The sequence below is a fragment of the Phalacrocorax aristotelis genome, chromosome 4 (assembly GCF_949628215.1).
Source record: "Phalacrocorax aristotelis chromosome 4, bGulAri2.1, whole genome shotgun sequence".
NCBI classification, from domain to species: Eukaryota; Metazoa; Chordata; class Aves; order Suliformes; family Phalacrocoracidae; genus Phalacrocorax; species Phalacrocorax aristotelis.
The window spans coordinates 36,111,089-36,129,253 of NC_134279.1; the positions used below are offsets into that span (position 1 = coordinate 36,111,089).

Consider the following 18,165-nt stretch of genomic DNA (forward strand, 5'->3'; position numbering starts at 1 on the left):
CAAAACCTGCAAGCTTTCAACACAATAATTAAATACTTTAATAATTTAATAATCAAAAGTGTGGTCCTCTCTATGTGTAGGGAACCAGCTTTTCTTTCTCTGTGACCTCCTTGGTTCTGCCCGTGTAATAACTTAGGAGAGTAATTGTTCATCACTTCTTAGGCACTGAGGAGGTTAGAAGATGGTGCTACATGGCCTTTTGGCAATATGAAAACATTGAACCTCCCTAAATAAAGAACCTGATTCTAAGATTATTTTGTCTTCTCTCAACTGAATAATTTCTAACTGCAATTAGAAATTAGTCTAACTGGAAAATTTATCAACAACTTCCAGAAGTACTTATTTAAATATTTTCAACATGGCTACTTTTTACATCAGCAAAACCACCTCTTGTCACTTATAATTGACAACATCACATGGAAGGTTGTATTTTTCAGCATTCCTGCGAAGACCCCAAATTTTATTATTGTTTCATTTGCAAGAGATAATTCAAAACCACTTAGAATCCAAGTATACGTGTTAAGGGAGGCCTAGCAGTTATTTCATCAGATTAACATGTAAGACTCTGATTCAGTCACAATCTTTGTCGTATCAGACAAATTATGTGGATTTTCTATAGACAGGGAGTCTCTCTGAAGTACCTGTACATGATTACCCCTCTGTGGAGGTGTTAAGAGACAGCCCTCTGATTCAGACTTAAGGACTGGGAAATTGTTCCTTTTTATTTAATGGGGAATTTGCTGGTTTAGTGACCTTTACCTCATATTCACTGACTACAAATTCAGTCTAGGACCTGAGAAACCCTTCCTGTCAAAACAGACATGTACTCCCCAGAAAGCCTTATTTTTTTAATAAGTGCATTTTTTGTTTAGAGGAGGAAAGGTTTTCATAAAAATTTCATAACCAGGCTGTCTGACATACTTTCAACATTACCACAACCCGGAATGGGGTTTCTGCTCTCAAGGTTAACCCCACCACCCCACACATGGCGCTTCAGCAGGGACACGGGTGCCCTCCCCATCCCCGCAGCACCTCAGGGATGCGACAGCCCCAAACGCACCCGCCTCTGATCCGCGTCCGGCGTGGGCCGCTATCACACCAGAACCACACCGGACGCCCCATTTAGGCACGTCCCGGAATGCAGCCACCACAGCCCTCCCGCCGCTAACGCGTTGAACAAGGCGCAGCAGCCCGGCCGAGCGGGAACCCCCAAAGCTCCCACTATTCCCCCACGCAAACTCGGGGTTTATAACCTCCCAACCGGCCCCACAAGCCCTCAGCCCCGCCCCAGCGATCACTTCGGCAGTTGCAGTGGGTTGGGCCGGGGCTGGCTCAGCCCTCAGGCAGGGGCGGCGCTCACGATCCCGCCCGCCGTCACCATGAGCTGCGCCTCGCTGCTGGGGCTCCGGGGTCCGCGGCTCCTGGGGGCTGCCGCCCGTCCGCCCCGCTGGGGCAGGGGGCGCAGCAGCGGCGGCTGCGAGCCCGCGGCGGGCGCCGCGGTGCGCATCGGATGCGCCTCGGGCTTCTGGGGTGACACGGCGGCCGCGGGTATGATGACGGCGCGGGGGCGGTGGGGAGAAGTGGCGGGGCGGCGGGGGCGGCCGCTGGGACACCGAGGCTTGGCGAGGCGGCTTGGCGAGGCCGCCGGGCGGGCGGGCGGGAGGTGCCTTCCAGCGCCGCAAACAGCCCCGTTGCGTAAGCGGCTGGGCCCGGGCCGCCGCGGCACGGCCGGGAGGGGCGAGCCGCCCGCAAGGCCGTCGCCAAGGGCAGGGGCGGGAAGGCCCAGCTCGGCTCAGCCCAGCCCAGCGGCGGCTGGGGCGGGCCGGGGGTACCGCGGTGCTAACGGCGGGTTCTCCCCTGCCCCGCCAGTGCCGCAGCTGCTGTACGGAGGGAAGCTGGATTTCCTCGTCTTCGATTATCTCTCCGAGATCACCATGTCGCTGCTGACGGCCGCCAAAGCCCGGTCTCCCGTAAGTAGCCGCCGGGAGCCGCTGCGCAGCCCGGTCATGCCCGGGGTGGCTCCGGCGAGAGGGCCGGCCTGGGCGGGCATCGCCCCGCCGTGAGGCGAGCGGGTGGGCTCCGGCGGCCCCGAGCTCCCCTCCGGCCCGGGCACGCTGGGAGGCTGTTTAAAACGTGCCGCGTTACGGGGGCACGTTTGCTTCTGTACGCTTCTTGCATGTGTCTGTTTGCTCTCATGTATTCAGTTTCATCGAGTAAAAGCATTCGCCTCCTTCCCTATAGATAACGTTATCCAAACATTTTGAGAGCTGGCTGTTCTTCCCTGTGTTCTGTTAACCGAGAAAAGGGATTGGGCTGGCTTAACTGTAACAAATGGTTGCAGCTTTTAATTATTTCAGCTTTTAGGTTACACTCCGGATTTTGTCTCCACTGCCATGGCTCCCTATATAAAAGATATTCACAGGAAAGGTAGGCTACTCTTGGTGTGAATTTGTATGTTAAATAAACTCAATTGCTTAGGTGGGTTTTGTATAGTTACTATTCCTGTAAACAGCTGTTTCTCACCCTACTGTTTTGCTCTCCTCTGGAAATAATGATTTAAACATCACCCAAAATGCCATTGTAGTAGATGTGAAGTGCATGTCTGATAGTGGCATTTAAATTGGGTTAATTTGAAATGCTTACTATAGTTATAAATATATACCTATATCCACATATTTCTTACTGTAGCTTTAATGTGTGAATGGAAGATTGCTTTACAGATCTTTGTTAGAACGTGGGATGTAGATGTTTTCAATGCAATCTAAAAGTTTTTCAGGAATTCCTATGTAGCTCTCCAATATCGCTTACTTTCTGATCACTTTTTCTGTTTATGTTAGTATAGCTTTGCAGCTTTCTGAGCTTGGGAAAGAGAATTACATCTAAGCGTCCAATACCCTAATACCCTGCTAACACAGTCTGAAATATGCACCTATCTCCTATAGGTGCATATTTCTGCTAAAATGTCATTGTTTGGAGAGCATGGATATTGAATGAATGGTGTCAAATACTGTTCCTGTAGGAGTTGTTTTGATGCTCTCTGTTTGCCTCATGATGTATGTCGTCTTGGTCACTTTTTCCTTCCATGCATAAAGGAAAGATGAGAAGGATCTATAACAATTCATTTTCTGTAAGCAGCTTTGCATTGGCTTATTCCAGTCCTTTCACAGATTAAATAGTGTTCGTGTTTTAATGTGATTTTAGTATTTTAGTTGGTTAAATGTCTGACACCTTGCAAGGGTGATGTCTTGCTTATGTTTCAGCGCACTGAGTTTTTAAAATACAGGAGTTTGTTGATGCTGCTGAACTTAATTTGTCTTTTTTGTTCAGGTGTTCGTGTCGTCAGTAATGCTGGTGGAATGAATCCACTTGCTTGTGCAGCTGCCCTTCAAGAGGTCGCAAAGAAAGCAGGTGTTGATGTGAAAATAGCTGTTATTGCTGGAGATGACATAATGAGTGAGGTATTTTACTTTGTATTAAGGCTTAATAACATTGAAGAAATTATTTTAGTCTATATAGCCTGAAGGTAGCATTTACTGTCCTGTAGGAACTTACTTTGTGAATATGCAGTTGCGTTTTGCTGTGAAAAGCATCTAAACATTTTTACTTCATTTTCTTTAATTTTTTGTGCATGAAAACAAATCTTGTCACATCTTATGTTTGGTGTGTGATGGGGATGAATTTTATAAGGCTGTGGATCTGCTGTTTATCTTTTTGAAGCAAACTCTGAATCTGATCTAAGATCTGCTTGTTCTTCAGGAGAAGCTAGGATGTGCTGTGCCTTATTGTTTGTGTCTAAACTAAATAATCCTGAGTGTTAAATCCCTTAAATTTAAATGTGGTGTAATTAACCACATGTTCAGAATGTTCACGCCTTCTAGCTGTTTCAGTAGTTTACAGGCATTTCCTGTTGTTATTTTGTTTACAGGTAGCTGTTTTTCTGTTTTTAAGTTATTAGTTTATGGCCAGTAATGTAATGTTAAGTAGGAGGATTGAAGTTTTTATATTTAGAAAAACCCTTTGAAATCTAGAGATGAAATACGTGGCTTTTTTTTAACTTGAAGGATGATACTTTATGTGTGGAGTCTGATTCTGAAAAAGCGTTGACCATACCTGAAAAGATACTGTGAGAACAGTTTATATGTTGATAGTGGTTAAGAAGAGATAGGTGTGCGCTATGGTTAAATCTCTGCCTGTAACTTGGAAGATTTATCTGTGTAGGCTCTGTTACTCCTTGCTTGCTATTGAATGTGGAAGATGGTCAAGTAAGATTCATTATTTGCAAATTATGGGCAGCACTTGGACTTCCTTTCAACAAACTTCTGCCCTACTGAAATTACTTTATCATCAGTGGTCCAGAATTTCATTACTAGTACAACAGTGGAAACGATCGTTATTTGACCTTGGCACAGACGTTTCTGATCTGAAATTGATTATTTTCTATGCTATTGTCAGTAAATAACTTAGAGGAACAAATAAAGAGACAGCTTTTACTGCCTACAGACAGCTCTTTATGTTGATACCAAACATTGTAAATTACACTAGGAAATGTTATTTGTGGTTTGGAGGATTTCAGTCCTTACCATAGAATACCAAATTAATTCAAAGTGGAAGGTTTTTTTTTCCCCACACTGTAGACCCCCACCCTGTAACTAGCGTTAGACATTGAGTCTATGCAGTCACTGGTCCCTGGATCTACTAGTTTCCCAAGTTGCCTAATGCATGGTCAAAAACACCCACCCTGCTACCTACCTCTCTGGAAACACAATGTATTCTAAGTATCACCTGGAGCTGCAGAATTAGCCTTGTTTTCTGGCCATGCCACCATTGCCATTACGGCAGACACATTTCTGTTTGCAGAGTTGGATTTATTCAGTCCTACAGCAATTAAAGACAGTTTAAAATCCCAGGGAATATACCAGTTCCTTGTAGCTGATCATCTGTGAATGGACTAGCATTCTTTAAAGACTAATTTTTCTGTATGCTGGAAAACTAGGGTTAAAAGTGTGTGTAGGACTTCCAGCCATTCAACTGATCTGTATTGGTGCTAATTTTAATGATCATACTTTGCTTAGACTTGCTATGAAGTGGATCTATTGGCTTATACTAATAAAAGGCTTACAGTAGGTACTACAAAATACTCATAGATTTGGTGTTTTGTTTTCTGACAGAAAGAGAACCTAAAAGGAGCTGGTATCACTGACTTAGAGAGTGGCAAACAATTTCCAGAGAGCATTCATAGCATGAATGTGTATCTTGGGTGAGTTATCTTAACAAGTTGGGTTTTTTTAATTATGAAAAAATAACACATTGACTACATTAAATTGTTTTGTTTTTTAAGTAGAACCACCTAGTATGTGAGGTTCACCTTTGCATTATTCAGGCAAACGGGAAAAAAATTTGTTTGTAATTTGTAAATAAACTTTAATTTAGAACCTTGCCAGTTGTGACTTCTTAGCATTACATCCACAGGTTTTAGTTCAGGGCAAAATAGTTTAATTATAACAACCTTGTTGCTGCATGGAGCAGTTGTTTAGGATGTTGTCACTAGAAAAGTGCAACCAAGGAAGTGAAGTACTGGGACGCGCTCTCAGAGCTGTAGGAGGTTCCATTAGGCTGTGCTGCACTGTGTCAGGCTTTGTACGACTGAAATTTTGGGAGCTGTTTTTCCAGGATGGATCACTGTTTTTGAAAGATCTCCCTTGCCTGCGTTATGATGCTAAAGGCCTGCTATAGATCTCTAAATGCCGGTGTTCTACCTCCCTGTTCGAACAGTCGCATTTGCATTGTCACCATCAACCGCTTCAGATGAATCAATGTCAGTCAGGTCTATCAAAGGGGAAGGTCTGAGAAATGGGACAATGGTCAGGTGTTCCCAAAAGCCAGCATCTCTCCCAGTTGATAATCGGGGTGATGCTGTCTTTGCTTCTCCATCCTCCACGTCATCCCTATCATGCCTCCTGTATCTTTGTTTGGTGTATTTCTAAAGTCTGTGCAAACAGTCCCCCTCTTATGTTCATCTTTATTGAAAAACTGCTGTGTTCTCTCTCTTAAAATGATCATTGCACTTCCCAAAAATGCATTACTGGCAGATAGCAAGGTATGGCTGTACCTAACACAGCATGTTAGGTACATTTTTCTCTGTAAAATGAGAACCTTTTAATAGATTAAGCTTTTAAAGTTAATTAAAAGTGTTTAATTAAAATAGTGTTTTCTGTCAGTGCTGGATCTTCTGTTTTTTAAACTTTGACTTGCAACATTTGCAGATCATGAGTACCTGTAAATGAAATCTCAGAAATAATGTTTAATATTTGTAGTTTTGAGAAAGTGTTCATTCCAATTCTGGTGATGCATGATTTATTCAAAAATTTAAAAAGGAATGCAAATCAAAGCAGAGAGGACAAAAGCAGACTAGTATGAGGATGAGGCATTTTAAAAATCTGTTGCCTCTGCTTTGTTGACAGATGCTAGAACAGTGGACCCTTGGTTTTCTGATGAAAGTGGTATTTTTTTTATGGGCCCCTTAATCTCAGTTGCATTGAAATGTAAAGCTATTACTAGCCTCTTAAATTAGTTGTTTCATAAGTTACATTTTTCTTTGACAGTATTGGCAGTGGATGCTTATTTGTAAAGCAAATGATAAATTTATATCTGACTGTAAAACAAGTCAACATCAGAGTGTATTGGGTAAAATCTGTAAGTTCTGTAGATCATTCACTTTTAATTCCCCGAATCTGACCATGTTTACAGGTTGATTCTTGGTTCAAGTGTGTAAACTCAATCTGAAAAATTTGCATTGAGGTATCGATCCTGAAGTGTTTCTTCTGTCTCTCCTGTTTTGAGCTATTAGTTCTGTGGACTGAGTTCATGTGCATTTTTACAATAAGAGCCAAATGGCTTTATTTACTGCTTTTCAAAGGTAGTAACACAGTTTTTCTATCATATCCTGTATGTACGTATGCAGAAACCCCATTTGTGCTTTTTACGTGTGACTGTTACTTAACACTATACCCTGAGGTGTAAATTGTTTTTGTATGCTGTGTATTTGCTTGTTGTTCTAGCTAGCATCCTTTGGTTCCTGTAGCCTTGGGGGGAAAAAAAAGTACATACTTGTATTTTATGTTTACATCACTAAGAAAACTTCTGTGTCTTCTAACTTAACTCTTGACAAAAACAGGGCTAAGTCTATAGAAACTGTAGAAAAACTCTACTGCTCTTGGTTTTGTTCCTTAAGGGACACAGTTTATGTAATACGTGTTTTCAGTCTGCCTGTTTCATGAAGAATAGAAGGATCTGGCAGATAGCATGGGTTTAGAAGCCAGGAGCCACACACTCTGGTCAAAGCTTCCTCACTGAAGTGTATAAGCTTGAGCAGTTCACCTGGGTGCATATTTTCAAACCTGACTAATTTTGACTGGGCTGACTCTTACTTGACCAATCTGGAAAATCTGTTGCCTGAGTTTCTTCAAAAATAATGACTGCACGGTGCTGCTCTTGAAGTTGGTTGATATTTCAAGTTCTAAAAACACTTAAAGAAATTGACCTGAAAGATTTAAAATTGGAGGGCAAAGTCACCAAGCTTTCTCTGTGAAGAATATTGGTCTTTACACCTATCTACAAATGAAATGAGTAACGAATCTCTGAAAAACACTTAGATTTTCTGTTATTGATAATAGAAGTGACCCTCTATGCACTATGTACAGGACAGTTTCTCTGAGCATCAAGACAAATGTTTCAATTATATCATTTAGGTACCTGAATTTGATAGGGTATTCTGAAGATTGTGTTTTAAAATATTCTTGTTGTATATACAAAATGGCAAACTAGTTGTTAAAAGTCGATTTCATTGATTTCATATGAGATTTTTATGTTGTTTTTATCCTATGTATGGCAGGGAGCTGATTTTGTTTTTTTTTAAACGATGCTTTAAAACGTAAAAGTACTTACTGTTGTGTTTGGTCATCTTTAGCGCAAGACCAATAAGCAGGGCTCTTGACCTTGGAGCCGATATTGTTGTGACGGGTAGATGCGTTGACAGTGGGATAGTATTAGGACCACTCATTCATTCTGTAAGTACATGTTCTTTTCCATATGGTAATGAACATCTGTAAATGAATATTCCGCAGTCACTGTCAATTTTTGCTTCTTATGAAAACGTAGATATTAAATTAAAAATAATGAGCACCCTAAATATTTCTTCCTTACATGCATCAAAAGCTGTTAGCTTTCACTTCTCCTAAACTTATAGCAGGGATATTTATGAACTTGTGTACCATGAAGCTGAAAAGTGTTCTGGTGAAGTTAGGGAAGTCTTACCATGTTTCACCACTGTTTCACCCTTACTTTTTTTTAAGGTGGCGGTAGTAAAGCACTTTGGATTTTGGGGAGGGGGGAGGGAGGCAGGCAGGCACATGAGGTGGTCTAAAACACTCGTCTTTTTCAATGGGTAAGCAATTTTTATTTTAAGTAGTTGAGTTTCAGTGCAACGTTTCCCTAATTCCTTGAATTTCAACAAGTTATAGAAGCAGAATATAATACAAGAAGTATTTTGAATAGATTATACATTTTTGTGAATGACCACACATGGTGAAATATGGAAGCTTTCTTTTGATGCATATTTAAAAAAATATAAAGGGTATGTGTTAGTGTCTAGCTACAAACATCCTTTCTAAAACTTCATACTCTTCTGACTTCACTCCTGTCAAACATCACCTAATCTAGAATTGAAATTTCCCATTTATAATTGCCATTATGGCTTGTTATTTTATTCCTGGCAGTTTACCATCTCTAAATAACTGTGTGTGTGTATCATCTACTCCAGAGAGGCCTTACCTAATTTATTAAAAGATTGTAGGGAGATTCCTGCAAAGTTCTAAAGAAGAAACAGTGAATATATTGTTTGCACTATGTTGAACTTGGGGAAGAAAATAATTTCTAGTTAAACAGAAAACATACTTCCAGTTTTTAAGGATGACTGGTAGTACTCCAGGAACTTTTAATTTGAAAAGTTGAAAAAACATAGTGGTTGGTTTACATGACACAAAATAGGTGCCAGACTTTTAAACCTCTGGGTTATACAAATTTTGAAAATATGAATATTGTACTTCCTATTGTTTTGAAGAGGGTGTGACTTTGAGAATTTGCATTTGTTTGTGTGTGTTAATAAGAGGAAAACTGAAATACATCAGAGCTCTTTTACTAATGTACTGTATAGCAACTCAAATCCACATACAGTGCCTGCCAATTATTGTTCTTTAGATTTCTGCAGTTAGTAAAAATATATCCAATGCATTGTTACTCAAAGCAATGAACATCCTATGTGCAGTGGTCTGTACTGTATGAAACTCTTATATATAAAACATATTTGTATTTTTCTTCTAGTTTGGCTGGAATAGAGATGACTTTGACTTGCTAGCTGCGGGAAGGTAAATGATATAAGAAGAAACGGGTAGATTTATATTTCGTATTATGTAATGTTAGGATAACAGGACTTTTTAAACACTTGGTGATTTTGCATATTATTGAATTCATTTATTTGAATATTTTTGTTAGGTTTTGGGTTCTTTTTAGGGCTCACTTAATACTCTTTCGTTTGGAATTTAAATTTCAGGAACTTCATTCTGGAACCAACTTAAAATAACAAAATGAGGAAAGGAGTGAATTATTTTATTTAACAACTTAATTTTCTCTTCCTATCCCTTTTCTGTCAAGAGAGGAAATTTTATGGTACAGACCAGTGATTCCCAGCTTTTTGCGTTAGGCCATCACTGTTGAGATAGTAGCAGGTCTTATCCTCAGAGATGCACAGAAGGAGATTCCATCGGTTGTCAGCATCCTTGTATGGTTTTGCAGAAGCTCTATTACAGTACTCCTGTTTGCAAACCCTAGTTGTAAGTCCAAAGGTTAGGAACCTCATTTAACTTTCTGCATTATCTGACTGTGTTGAAGTCCATAAAAATGAGTGACTACTTAGGTAACGCAAGTATACCCAGTAGTAGTATGCTTGGACCTCCTGTTGCTTGAGAATAAATGTGGAGGAAAAACTCCAGCTGCACTGTACTGGGGCCGACAGATGAGGCTTTTCCCTGTAATTCTATTGAGTGTTTATGGACTATCACAATCAGAGTCCAAAAACCTAATACATAACCATTCTGTCCTTTACATTGGAAGTGAGATCCTACAACCCTTCATTTAAAAATGGGCTTTGTATATTCAGTTACACACAGTGCAGACTGCTAAGATACTGAATTTAGATTAAGACTTCTTGAAATGATCAATGAAACTTGTTTTTTGGTGTCAGGTAATCTTTTAGGTGTTCAATTTTTTTTTTCCCAGGAAATTAATTTATTTCTTAATTTAAAAGTTACTCATTTGAACTCTTCTTATATTCATCTTTCAGAATTCTGTGTTATATTTAATGTGTAATTTATATATGTATTAGATGCCTATGGGCAAAAAAAATACCATGTTCTGTTACTTAGTTCTACTTCCACTGTACTATTATATTTTAAAGCTGGATTTGTGAAACTTGATTTTACAGAACATTTAGTTATTTGAATGCCATTTTCCCAGCCTTGCAGGTCATCTCATTGAATGTGGTGCTCAGTGTACAGGTGGAATATTCACAGATTGGCATGCAGTACCAGACTGGTAGGTAACTGTGACATCAGCATGTATGTTTGTAGAGGACCAAAGATGACGTTTCCGGCTATATCAGTGTTGTGAAAACTGCTTCTACTTTATTCTTTTGCAGGAGGCAATATGAGCCTCTTGATATTTTTCCGCCTTAATGTTGGTCTTCTACAAGGTCTCTTCTCCCTGTTGCAGTTTTCCTTTCTGGTCAACTGTGGGCTTGCTTTGTTAACTTGAGAAGCAGATGATTTGAAAAAAAAAAAAAATCAGCTCTTTGATTTTTTTTTTTCTTTTAGATTATTTTTTCTGTTTCCTTTTTTATCATTTGCTTTTTGGGGAAGATTTGTTATGGGCTTTCATGTATGACTGTAGTGGAAAAGACAATATGCATATTTTGGATGCTGTTTCATCAGCCTTCAGTTAGATCAGGGTTGCCTACTGTTCAGTCACAAATTTCATATAACTTGCTTTGGTAGGGATGGATGTATGCCACAGTCCTCTCCTGCTGTGTGACCTGATCTCTGCAGTGTGACCCCATCTCTGCAAATGTGTTGAGCTGTCAGTCCTTTCAAAAAGTTACATGTGTATCTTGTGTTCAGACTTACTGAATTAGACTTTAATGTAAGTAGGTCCTTCTGCATGCTGAGAAGTACCACAAGGAAGGACTAATGTAGCCTGCTTTTGGCCAGCTTGTTTTTAAGAGTAGTTTAAAAGTAGTCCAGGATCATGTTTTGCATACAATGAGTGATTTGGGCTGCAGTCAATTCCTATTTTCCTTGGGATGAGAGGGAGAAATCTTGTCCTGTGTTGTGAGAAAGGCAGTGCTTCCTTTACTTGGAGGTAATGGCTGAAGAGCAGTGGGAGAGGTGCAGGAAGGAAGGGTGGCATTCACTGGGCGTGTTCCTGCTCCCAAGTTGGCCCTGGGAAGGAGGCCATAGGGGACAGCCTGTAGTCCAGGTGGATGAAGCAGCAGGACACTGTGCCCTGCAATCTGAAGAGCTGCTCTCCTGAGTGAGTTAGTTCCCTAGGGCTGCCAAGCTTTTTTTCTGACAGTGACTGTTTCTGATTCAGAGTGTGATCCTGAAAGATAGATTTTGTTTTTCTGAGTTCCTGAACACTGGTGATTTACAGGTGAAGACATGTACGGTATTGAAAGAAACAGGGTCAGACACGTCACTTGACGTATTAGAAATCTGCTAGCCCTGAACAAACTGCACTCACTCTTCACTGTTGTGTTCAATGGGAAATCGAATGAGAGGGTTTATAGTGGCAAGACACTGTTCAGTTTGGAAACTGTAACTGCTAATCTTAGTCCTATTCTGATGTATAAAAGGAAGTTTCAGTATATTAAGCTGTAAGATACTGCAGTGGGAGTAGCTAATTTTACGGACAAGTATACATACATTGTACATGCATAGCTAACACTCATCTGGGTATCTAAAAATCATGTAACTGTGTATAAAATCATAGTAGTCTTGTGGCTTAGAGCTGACTGGTGCTAACTTGAATAGCTACTAAAGAATATAGAAAGTTAGCACCCAGTACTGCTCTGTTACCTTGTCCCCATCAATCTGTGCACATAATTCTGAATCATGCATGATTGTATCTGTGCTAATATAAGAGCAATATATTTACCTTCAGGTTAAGTCTACTAAAGAGTTAATCATGGTGCCTTAAAACTAGTGGTTTTGTTTGCAAATTGAAAAAGTCTTTGGCATGTAATTGACAAAATTTCTGAAATAAAAGTGTGTTACATATCAGCCTGTATGATAAACTACTAAAACTAGTCAAAATAAAACCAAAATAACGCGTGAGCTTTAATTTATATTTCAAGAGACAGAGTGGAAGACTGACTGAAGTGGACTTGTGGTCCAGCACACCCATTTAGGATAAGGGGGAAGGAGGGAGGGGAGGAGATTTGTTAGAGAGCTTTGCTGCTTCCCCCTGCCCCCAATAAATAATTGGTTATTATATTTAGGCCCAAATGCATGAAGGGGAAATACTATGAAAGCTTTTGGGCTGCAGAAAAACACATTTTCCGTTTGATAGCTTAGTAGTAACCTGTTGACCCCTTAAGTTAAGAAAACTTGATGGGGTGGGGGTTTTGGTATTTAGACAGTCTGAATCTGTTTTCAAGTCACGCAGATAATGCATTGCATAAGAACACACAGTAATAATATGATAATTCATAGTTTCAGTATTGACCAAAACATGCAATACCTGCTGTTGCCAAAATTACTTATATTGCCAGTAGGCCAACAGAGCTCTGACAGAGTTTGCAGAAGTTACTTGGCTATAGTCTATTAATAATTTCTCTCTCATTTAGGAAAAGCTACATTTTTAGCAGTCACCTGAAAGTAAGTGTGTGTCATTTAGATCTCAGTAGAACTTAGTGTCCATGATTTTTGTCAGGTTAAATCCAAACCAGCCCAATGAAGTCAGTAGATGTGGGGAGAAGAAGCCAAGTCAGGTGTTTGAAGTACCTTTCACATACAAATTTCTCACTGCCATGAATGCGTTCAAGCAGCCAAGACCACTTACCATTCAGCTCTACAAATATTTACTGGACCTTTACGCTAGAGCTTAAAACCTTTTAGAACATTTATGGCTGTTTTCTGGTGACTAAACACTAGAGGGCAATCTCTCTTTTCCTCAAATGTTACTGCAGCGGGTAGGTTTGGCTTTGATTAGACTCGGGTCATTTTTTGACTGTCTCTGGGGCTTTTTTTCCTCCCTAAAACAGTAATCCACATTGGTCTTCTGTCTTTGGCTGCTGAAAAAAGGTGTAAGCGTACTGCTAAGAAGGACTGACGGGCATGAGTTTTTTTGAACTTTTAAACAAAAAAGGAATAATTTTATAAAATTTTAGGCTTATCTGTCTGTTGTTTATGCATAAGCAAAAATAATTAACTATGTAAACAAGAGCACTCCTAATTAAACTAAATAAAGCCAGGCATGTCAGAGCTCACATTCCATGCATATATTATCATGTGTCTGTGAGTACTGAGGTACTGGGTTGGATCCACTTCATTCATCCAACATAGTGTTTTAGTTGGGTTTTCTTTTCTTTGGTTTGGGGCTTGGGTTTTTTGTGTTGGGTTTTTTTTTTTCCTTTTTTTCTTTTAATTTTCTTGAAATGTTTGATGCAGACTACTTCTGGGAGCTAAGTTCTACTGCAAAAGGGTGCTTTAAGTCTCAGGAGTGTTCATGTGGCTATATTGTGGCTATTGAATGGTTAGCTATTAAAACCTAAGCTATTCTTTCTTTTATTGTTGTTGTCTAGTTAAAGTAAGTTTTTAATGTAAAACAAGTAAAACACATGTTCCGACTCATGACTGTCCAGCTTGCTTTAGTTGATAGAAGCCAGACTTAGTTGATTTCTGTCTGCTGACCTAAGGCACTGGGAGTTCTTTAACTGTGCTCAATGATGTTAATGTATTTGACTTAAAGGCAGGAATCTTGAAGCTGTAAAGTTTTGTCCAGTTTTCATGAAAATGGGCAGACAGGTAGAGGGGATAGACACCATTTACTTTTCCAGTGAGGAAGGCTGCTTGACTCAATGTCTTGTGTGGATTCTCTGATGTTGAGCAGAGAAAATGGAAGAAACCACTAGTTCACAGTTTACAGAAGACTAATATGCATTCTTAAATGGCTGATTTTAAGTAAATGTTATCAAAAAAGGCGCTTATTCCTCTTCTGTTATTTGTGTAGTAATATATGTCAGCAGATGGTCGGAAGTGATAATACGTCACTGCTCCCTGTTTAATGTCTAGTGCACAGCACTCAACAGGGAATTCACGCAACGTGTCAAACTGAAGCGTGATGCCAGAACTATATTAATAATGCACAGCTTTGTATTTCATTTAATCTCAGACATTGCTGTCCCTTACTATTATTTAGTGCCAATGGGTGATTAGTACATTGTTTTGTTTTGTTTTGAAATGCAGGAGAGAATAAACTATTGCTGATCAGTAGAGTAATCATTTTGAGGAGGTGATAAACACTGACATTTTGCCCTAAGCCAAGAGTGTACAATGGTTGAGACTGCATAATCCTCTGGCCTGGAATGACCAAAAGGGTAAGTCAATAGTTGTAGTCTCTTAAAGGCTGGATCCAGATTGCTTAATTTGGGACTTGAACAGAATCCAACATGCAAGTTCCAATCAGCAATGTGGAATGCCTTTTTCTCTGTACCGCCGTTTATTCCAGGCAGCTGAAAACAGCAGGCAGCATGTCTGGCCTGAAATTGTCTAGGCATTGAGAGTTTACATACAATGCATACTCTGAAATGCCCTAGTCAGAGGAGATAAGTGATGCAATCAGTAGATTTTGCCAAAATCTGAATTGCAGCAGAAATAAGGAAACATGTTGGAACCTACTTGTAAAGAGATGCATATACCTTACCCCTAAGTTTGTGCTGATCCTGCCTGACATGTTAGCAGTTTTGAATTGGTTGTAAAATCACTGATAGAAGTGGTAGCAGATTTTACTTTTTGCCTAATAGCACTGCAGTTAAAATACATGCCTAGGGAGTTGAGAAGCTTGGCTTAACGCTCTCCTCAGTGTGACATTCATTGAGTCACATCCCAGGAAATTGCATTAGCTGTAAAGCTAAAAGTTCATACGACAGCCTCTTGGACCCTGGTTCACTTCCATGCATTATCCATTGCTGTGGCTTTTTTTGGGTTTTTTCTTGCAGCATCTTCCCCTGCAAGTAAATGTACTACACTAACTGTCCCACCTTTTGTTGCCAGTTATCTCCTCAGTCTACCAATGGTGGCCAGAATGAGATACTTGAGGCGTTTGGCACCTTATGAGGGAAGAAATGCCCATTTTTATCTCAGACAATGTCTTTCTCCCTGAATCAAACAGGACCCAGCACTGATCATGGATTTCACTTTTGTAGTGCAAATGGTATAAGATACATGGCAAAACAAGAAGGAGGGCTATCTTCATAGCTACGCAGAGGTTGAATAGTGCATTGTCCCAGAGTAGACAGAGAGGAATTCTCTGCTTAGACAGTTCATGTTATCACCTGTGACATGCCCACAGATAGTAACAGTTCTGAGAGCCAAAACTGAAGAAAAAACAGCATTTTACATGGAAGCATTTAATCCAAGAGGAAGACACTGGCAGGCAGAGAATGGACAGAAGACTCCATTTCATAGCCCTTATTCCTATTAGAGTAAGACAGCAGCTGTAGGTGGTGGTTGAGAAGGTGGCTTCAGCAGCAAAACCAGTTTTGGAACTTCATTACCCTTGTGCCAGTCAGTGAGAATGTGCGTGAACTGTTAACTTGCACCTAGCCCCAACTTGGAGGGGTATTCTGGGGTTTAATCTTAGCTTGGATTTATTCAGTGCTCTGGCATATACTTACTTACTTGTTAAATACCAAACACACAATCCAAACTGATATTTTGGTTAAAAGAATGGTAGTTGTCATTTCCTTTCACAAACCGATATGTATTACTTCTGTATTTTTAACTCTGTGTTAAAAGGACTGCTCAAAATGTTTTAAAAGTAGTACTTTAGTATGCGGTATTGTATTTTATTAATTACACAATCATATAATTTAATAAGAATTTGTTTTAGTAGTGTCCTTTCAGAATTGTTTACATTGCTTGATATTGCCCTGTCCTACTAGCGGATTTTATCAATAAAATGATGCAATTCTGTTATTATTGAAGGGTGACACTTTGGATGCCATGACTCTAGTTGCTGTTGAAGTTGAAGTTCATAGTTCTGTGGTTTAACTGCTGCTATACTGGACAAAATTACAACTTGGCTGTGGGTTATGGCCAGTGTAAAGTTGGCATGTTACAGGGTGGATGTCATATGGTCTGTAGTCATTCAGTGAAACCTACTAGTGAATTGGGCAAATTGTTACTTCTCTCAGTAGAAGTGCTGATCAGGGTGATGATGTGATCATAGTACCTGTGGTATGTGTTAGAACACCTCATCCAGGTACCTATTGCTGCTAGTGAGCTCTAATGCCAGGCTTAAGTAGCTGTCACTTGACTGAATCATGCCATAGGGATGACTTAGCCCAGTTCGTTTCCAAGCTGAAAATTAATTTTAAGTAACATCTTTTAGCAATACACAAAATACATTTTTCTGTTAAGCATGCATATTTTCATGTAGGTTGTTACTGGCATCTTCCACAAGGTAGTGTAGAATGAATACATTTTCCCATTCATGCAGTTACAATACAGATGGAATCCAGGGGCTCAATTCATTGCATCTCTGTTTTGAATTGTTAAAAAGTGAGGGAAGCTTTTAGAGTTGATGTGACCTGGGAGAACACATATCTTCTACAACTAACTGAGTGTTCAGAGAAATTCATTGGGTGGTGTTGGATCTTGAGGAGGAAACGTCCCTCGCGCTTATCTCAGGCAAAGGCAAAAAGTCTTCCTTGACACCTTCGCTGACTGTTGAAACAGAGTGACAATCAAAGAGATGACCAAAGAGTAAATCACTGATTGTAGTGGTCTTTTCACTGACCTTCTGGGTCGTGGATTCCAGAATGGTTAACATATAGCTAAAAGTTCTTATTGTGCTAGGATGTGCTAGTGTCCTGTGTCAGCATGCTTTTCCTAGGAAGACTTTTGCCCTTCCCATTTGCTGCTTTTTATTTATTTAATTTATAAGGGGGTGGGTGTGTTTGTTTTTTCTTTTGTGGTTTGTTTGTTTGGGTTTTTTCTGTGTGTGTTAGAATGTCCTCTCTCCTTCGTACAATTTCCTTACAGGCTTTGGGTCAACACTTCACTGCAAGTGTTAAGAGCTGATTGTCTTTTTTTGTATAGCAAGTAAGTCTCAACTTTAGAGGCTATTTAGAAGCTGTTCCAGAAAGTACATTCATACCTATATGGTCTCCTTCCAGCTACTCTGGCAGCATGAAAAATTCTACCCTATAGATCCTCTGACTTTGGCCCTAAGATAAGAGGGAAATCAGAGTCTGTCTTTCCTTTTGCATACTAAGGGACCTGAATAATAGTGTTGTTTATACTGATGCTGTCTCTGCTGTCTTCCATGACTGGTCTGCTTTTAATGACTTGTTTGCCAGATTTTAACCATTTTAGGGGGTGAATTTTCTCTTTGTCTCACTATATTGTTGGGTTGTTTGGTTTTATTTAATCATTTGGGTATTTTGAGGGTCAAGCATGGGCAAACTGAAGTTTAATCAATGTTAATAGAATTCAGAGTAGAAAGTTGAATGTCTAGAGTTTAGCTCTTCCTTCAAAAAAAAAAAAAATCACTGGGAAGTGGGTGTGGGAATGAGTTGTAAGAATTGCATGTGCTGATGACAGATCAAAGTGGAGCAAGGATGCCAATTGTCACTGCAGTGGGACAGACTGCACTGGGTAATCTGTCTTAATGGAAGTGATTTCACTTGGGTAAGTGATTCAAATAAGTTGTATTGAGCCTGCTAGCACGGCACCTGGTGCTGTTGCCTTAAGGCAAGACAGATAGATGATAGGGTCATGGCACCAAGAGGGTAAAAGCTCCTTAATTCTAGCCTTTTTCAGTCACTGATCC

The 18,165-nt window shown here is 39.9% G+C and overlaps 1 protein-coding gene across 1 annotated transcript in view; it reads left to right on the forward strand.

Annotated features, from left to right (window-relative positions):
* The first annotated feature begins 1,136 nt into the window (after positions 1 to 1,136).
* LOC142056347 (uncharacterized) overlaps positions 1,137 to 18,165 on the forward strand; it is a 65,987-nt gene continuing 48,958 nt past the window's right edge. Inside the window, exons 1-8 of the mRNA XM_075090984.1 lie at positions 1,137 to 1,548; positions 1,870 to 1,970; positions 2,358 to 2,427; positions 3,328 to 3,458; positions 5,169 to 5,257; positions 7,967 to 8,066; positions 9,379 to 9,422; positions 10,570 to 10,647. Of these exons, the coding sequence (XP_074947085.1) occupies positions 1,380 to 1,548; positions 1,870 to 1,970; positions 2,358 to 2,427; positions 3,328 to 3,458; positions 5,169 to 5,257; positions 7,967 to 8,066; positions 9,379 to 9,422; positions 10,570 to 10,647 (782 nt within the window). The 5' untranslated portion in view covers positions 1,137 to 1,379. The remainder of the gene's footprint in view (positions 1,549 to 1,869; positions 1,971 to 2,357; positions 2,428 to 3,327; positions 3,459 to 5,168; positions 5,258 to 7,966; positions 8,067 to 9,378; positions 9,423 to 10,569; positions 10,648 to 18,165) is intronic.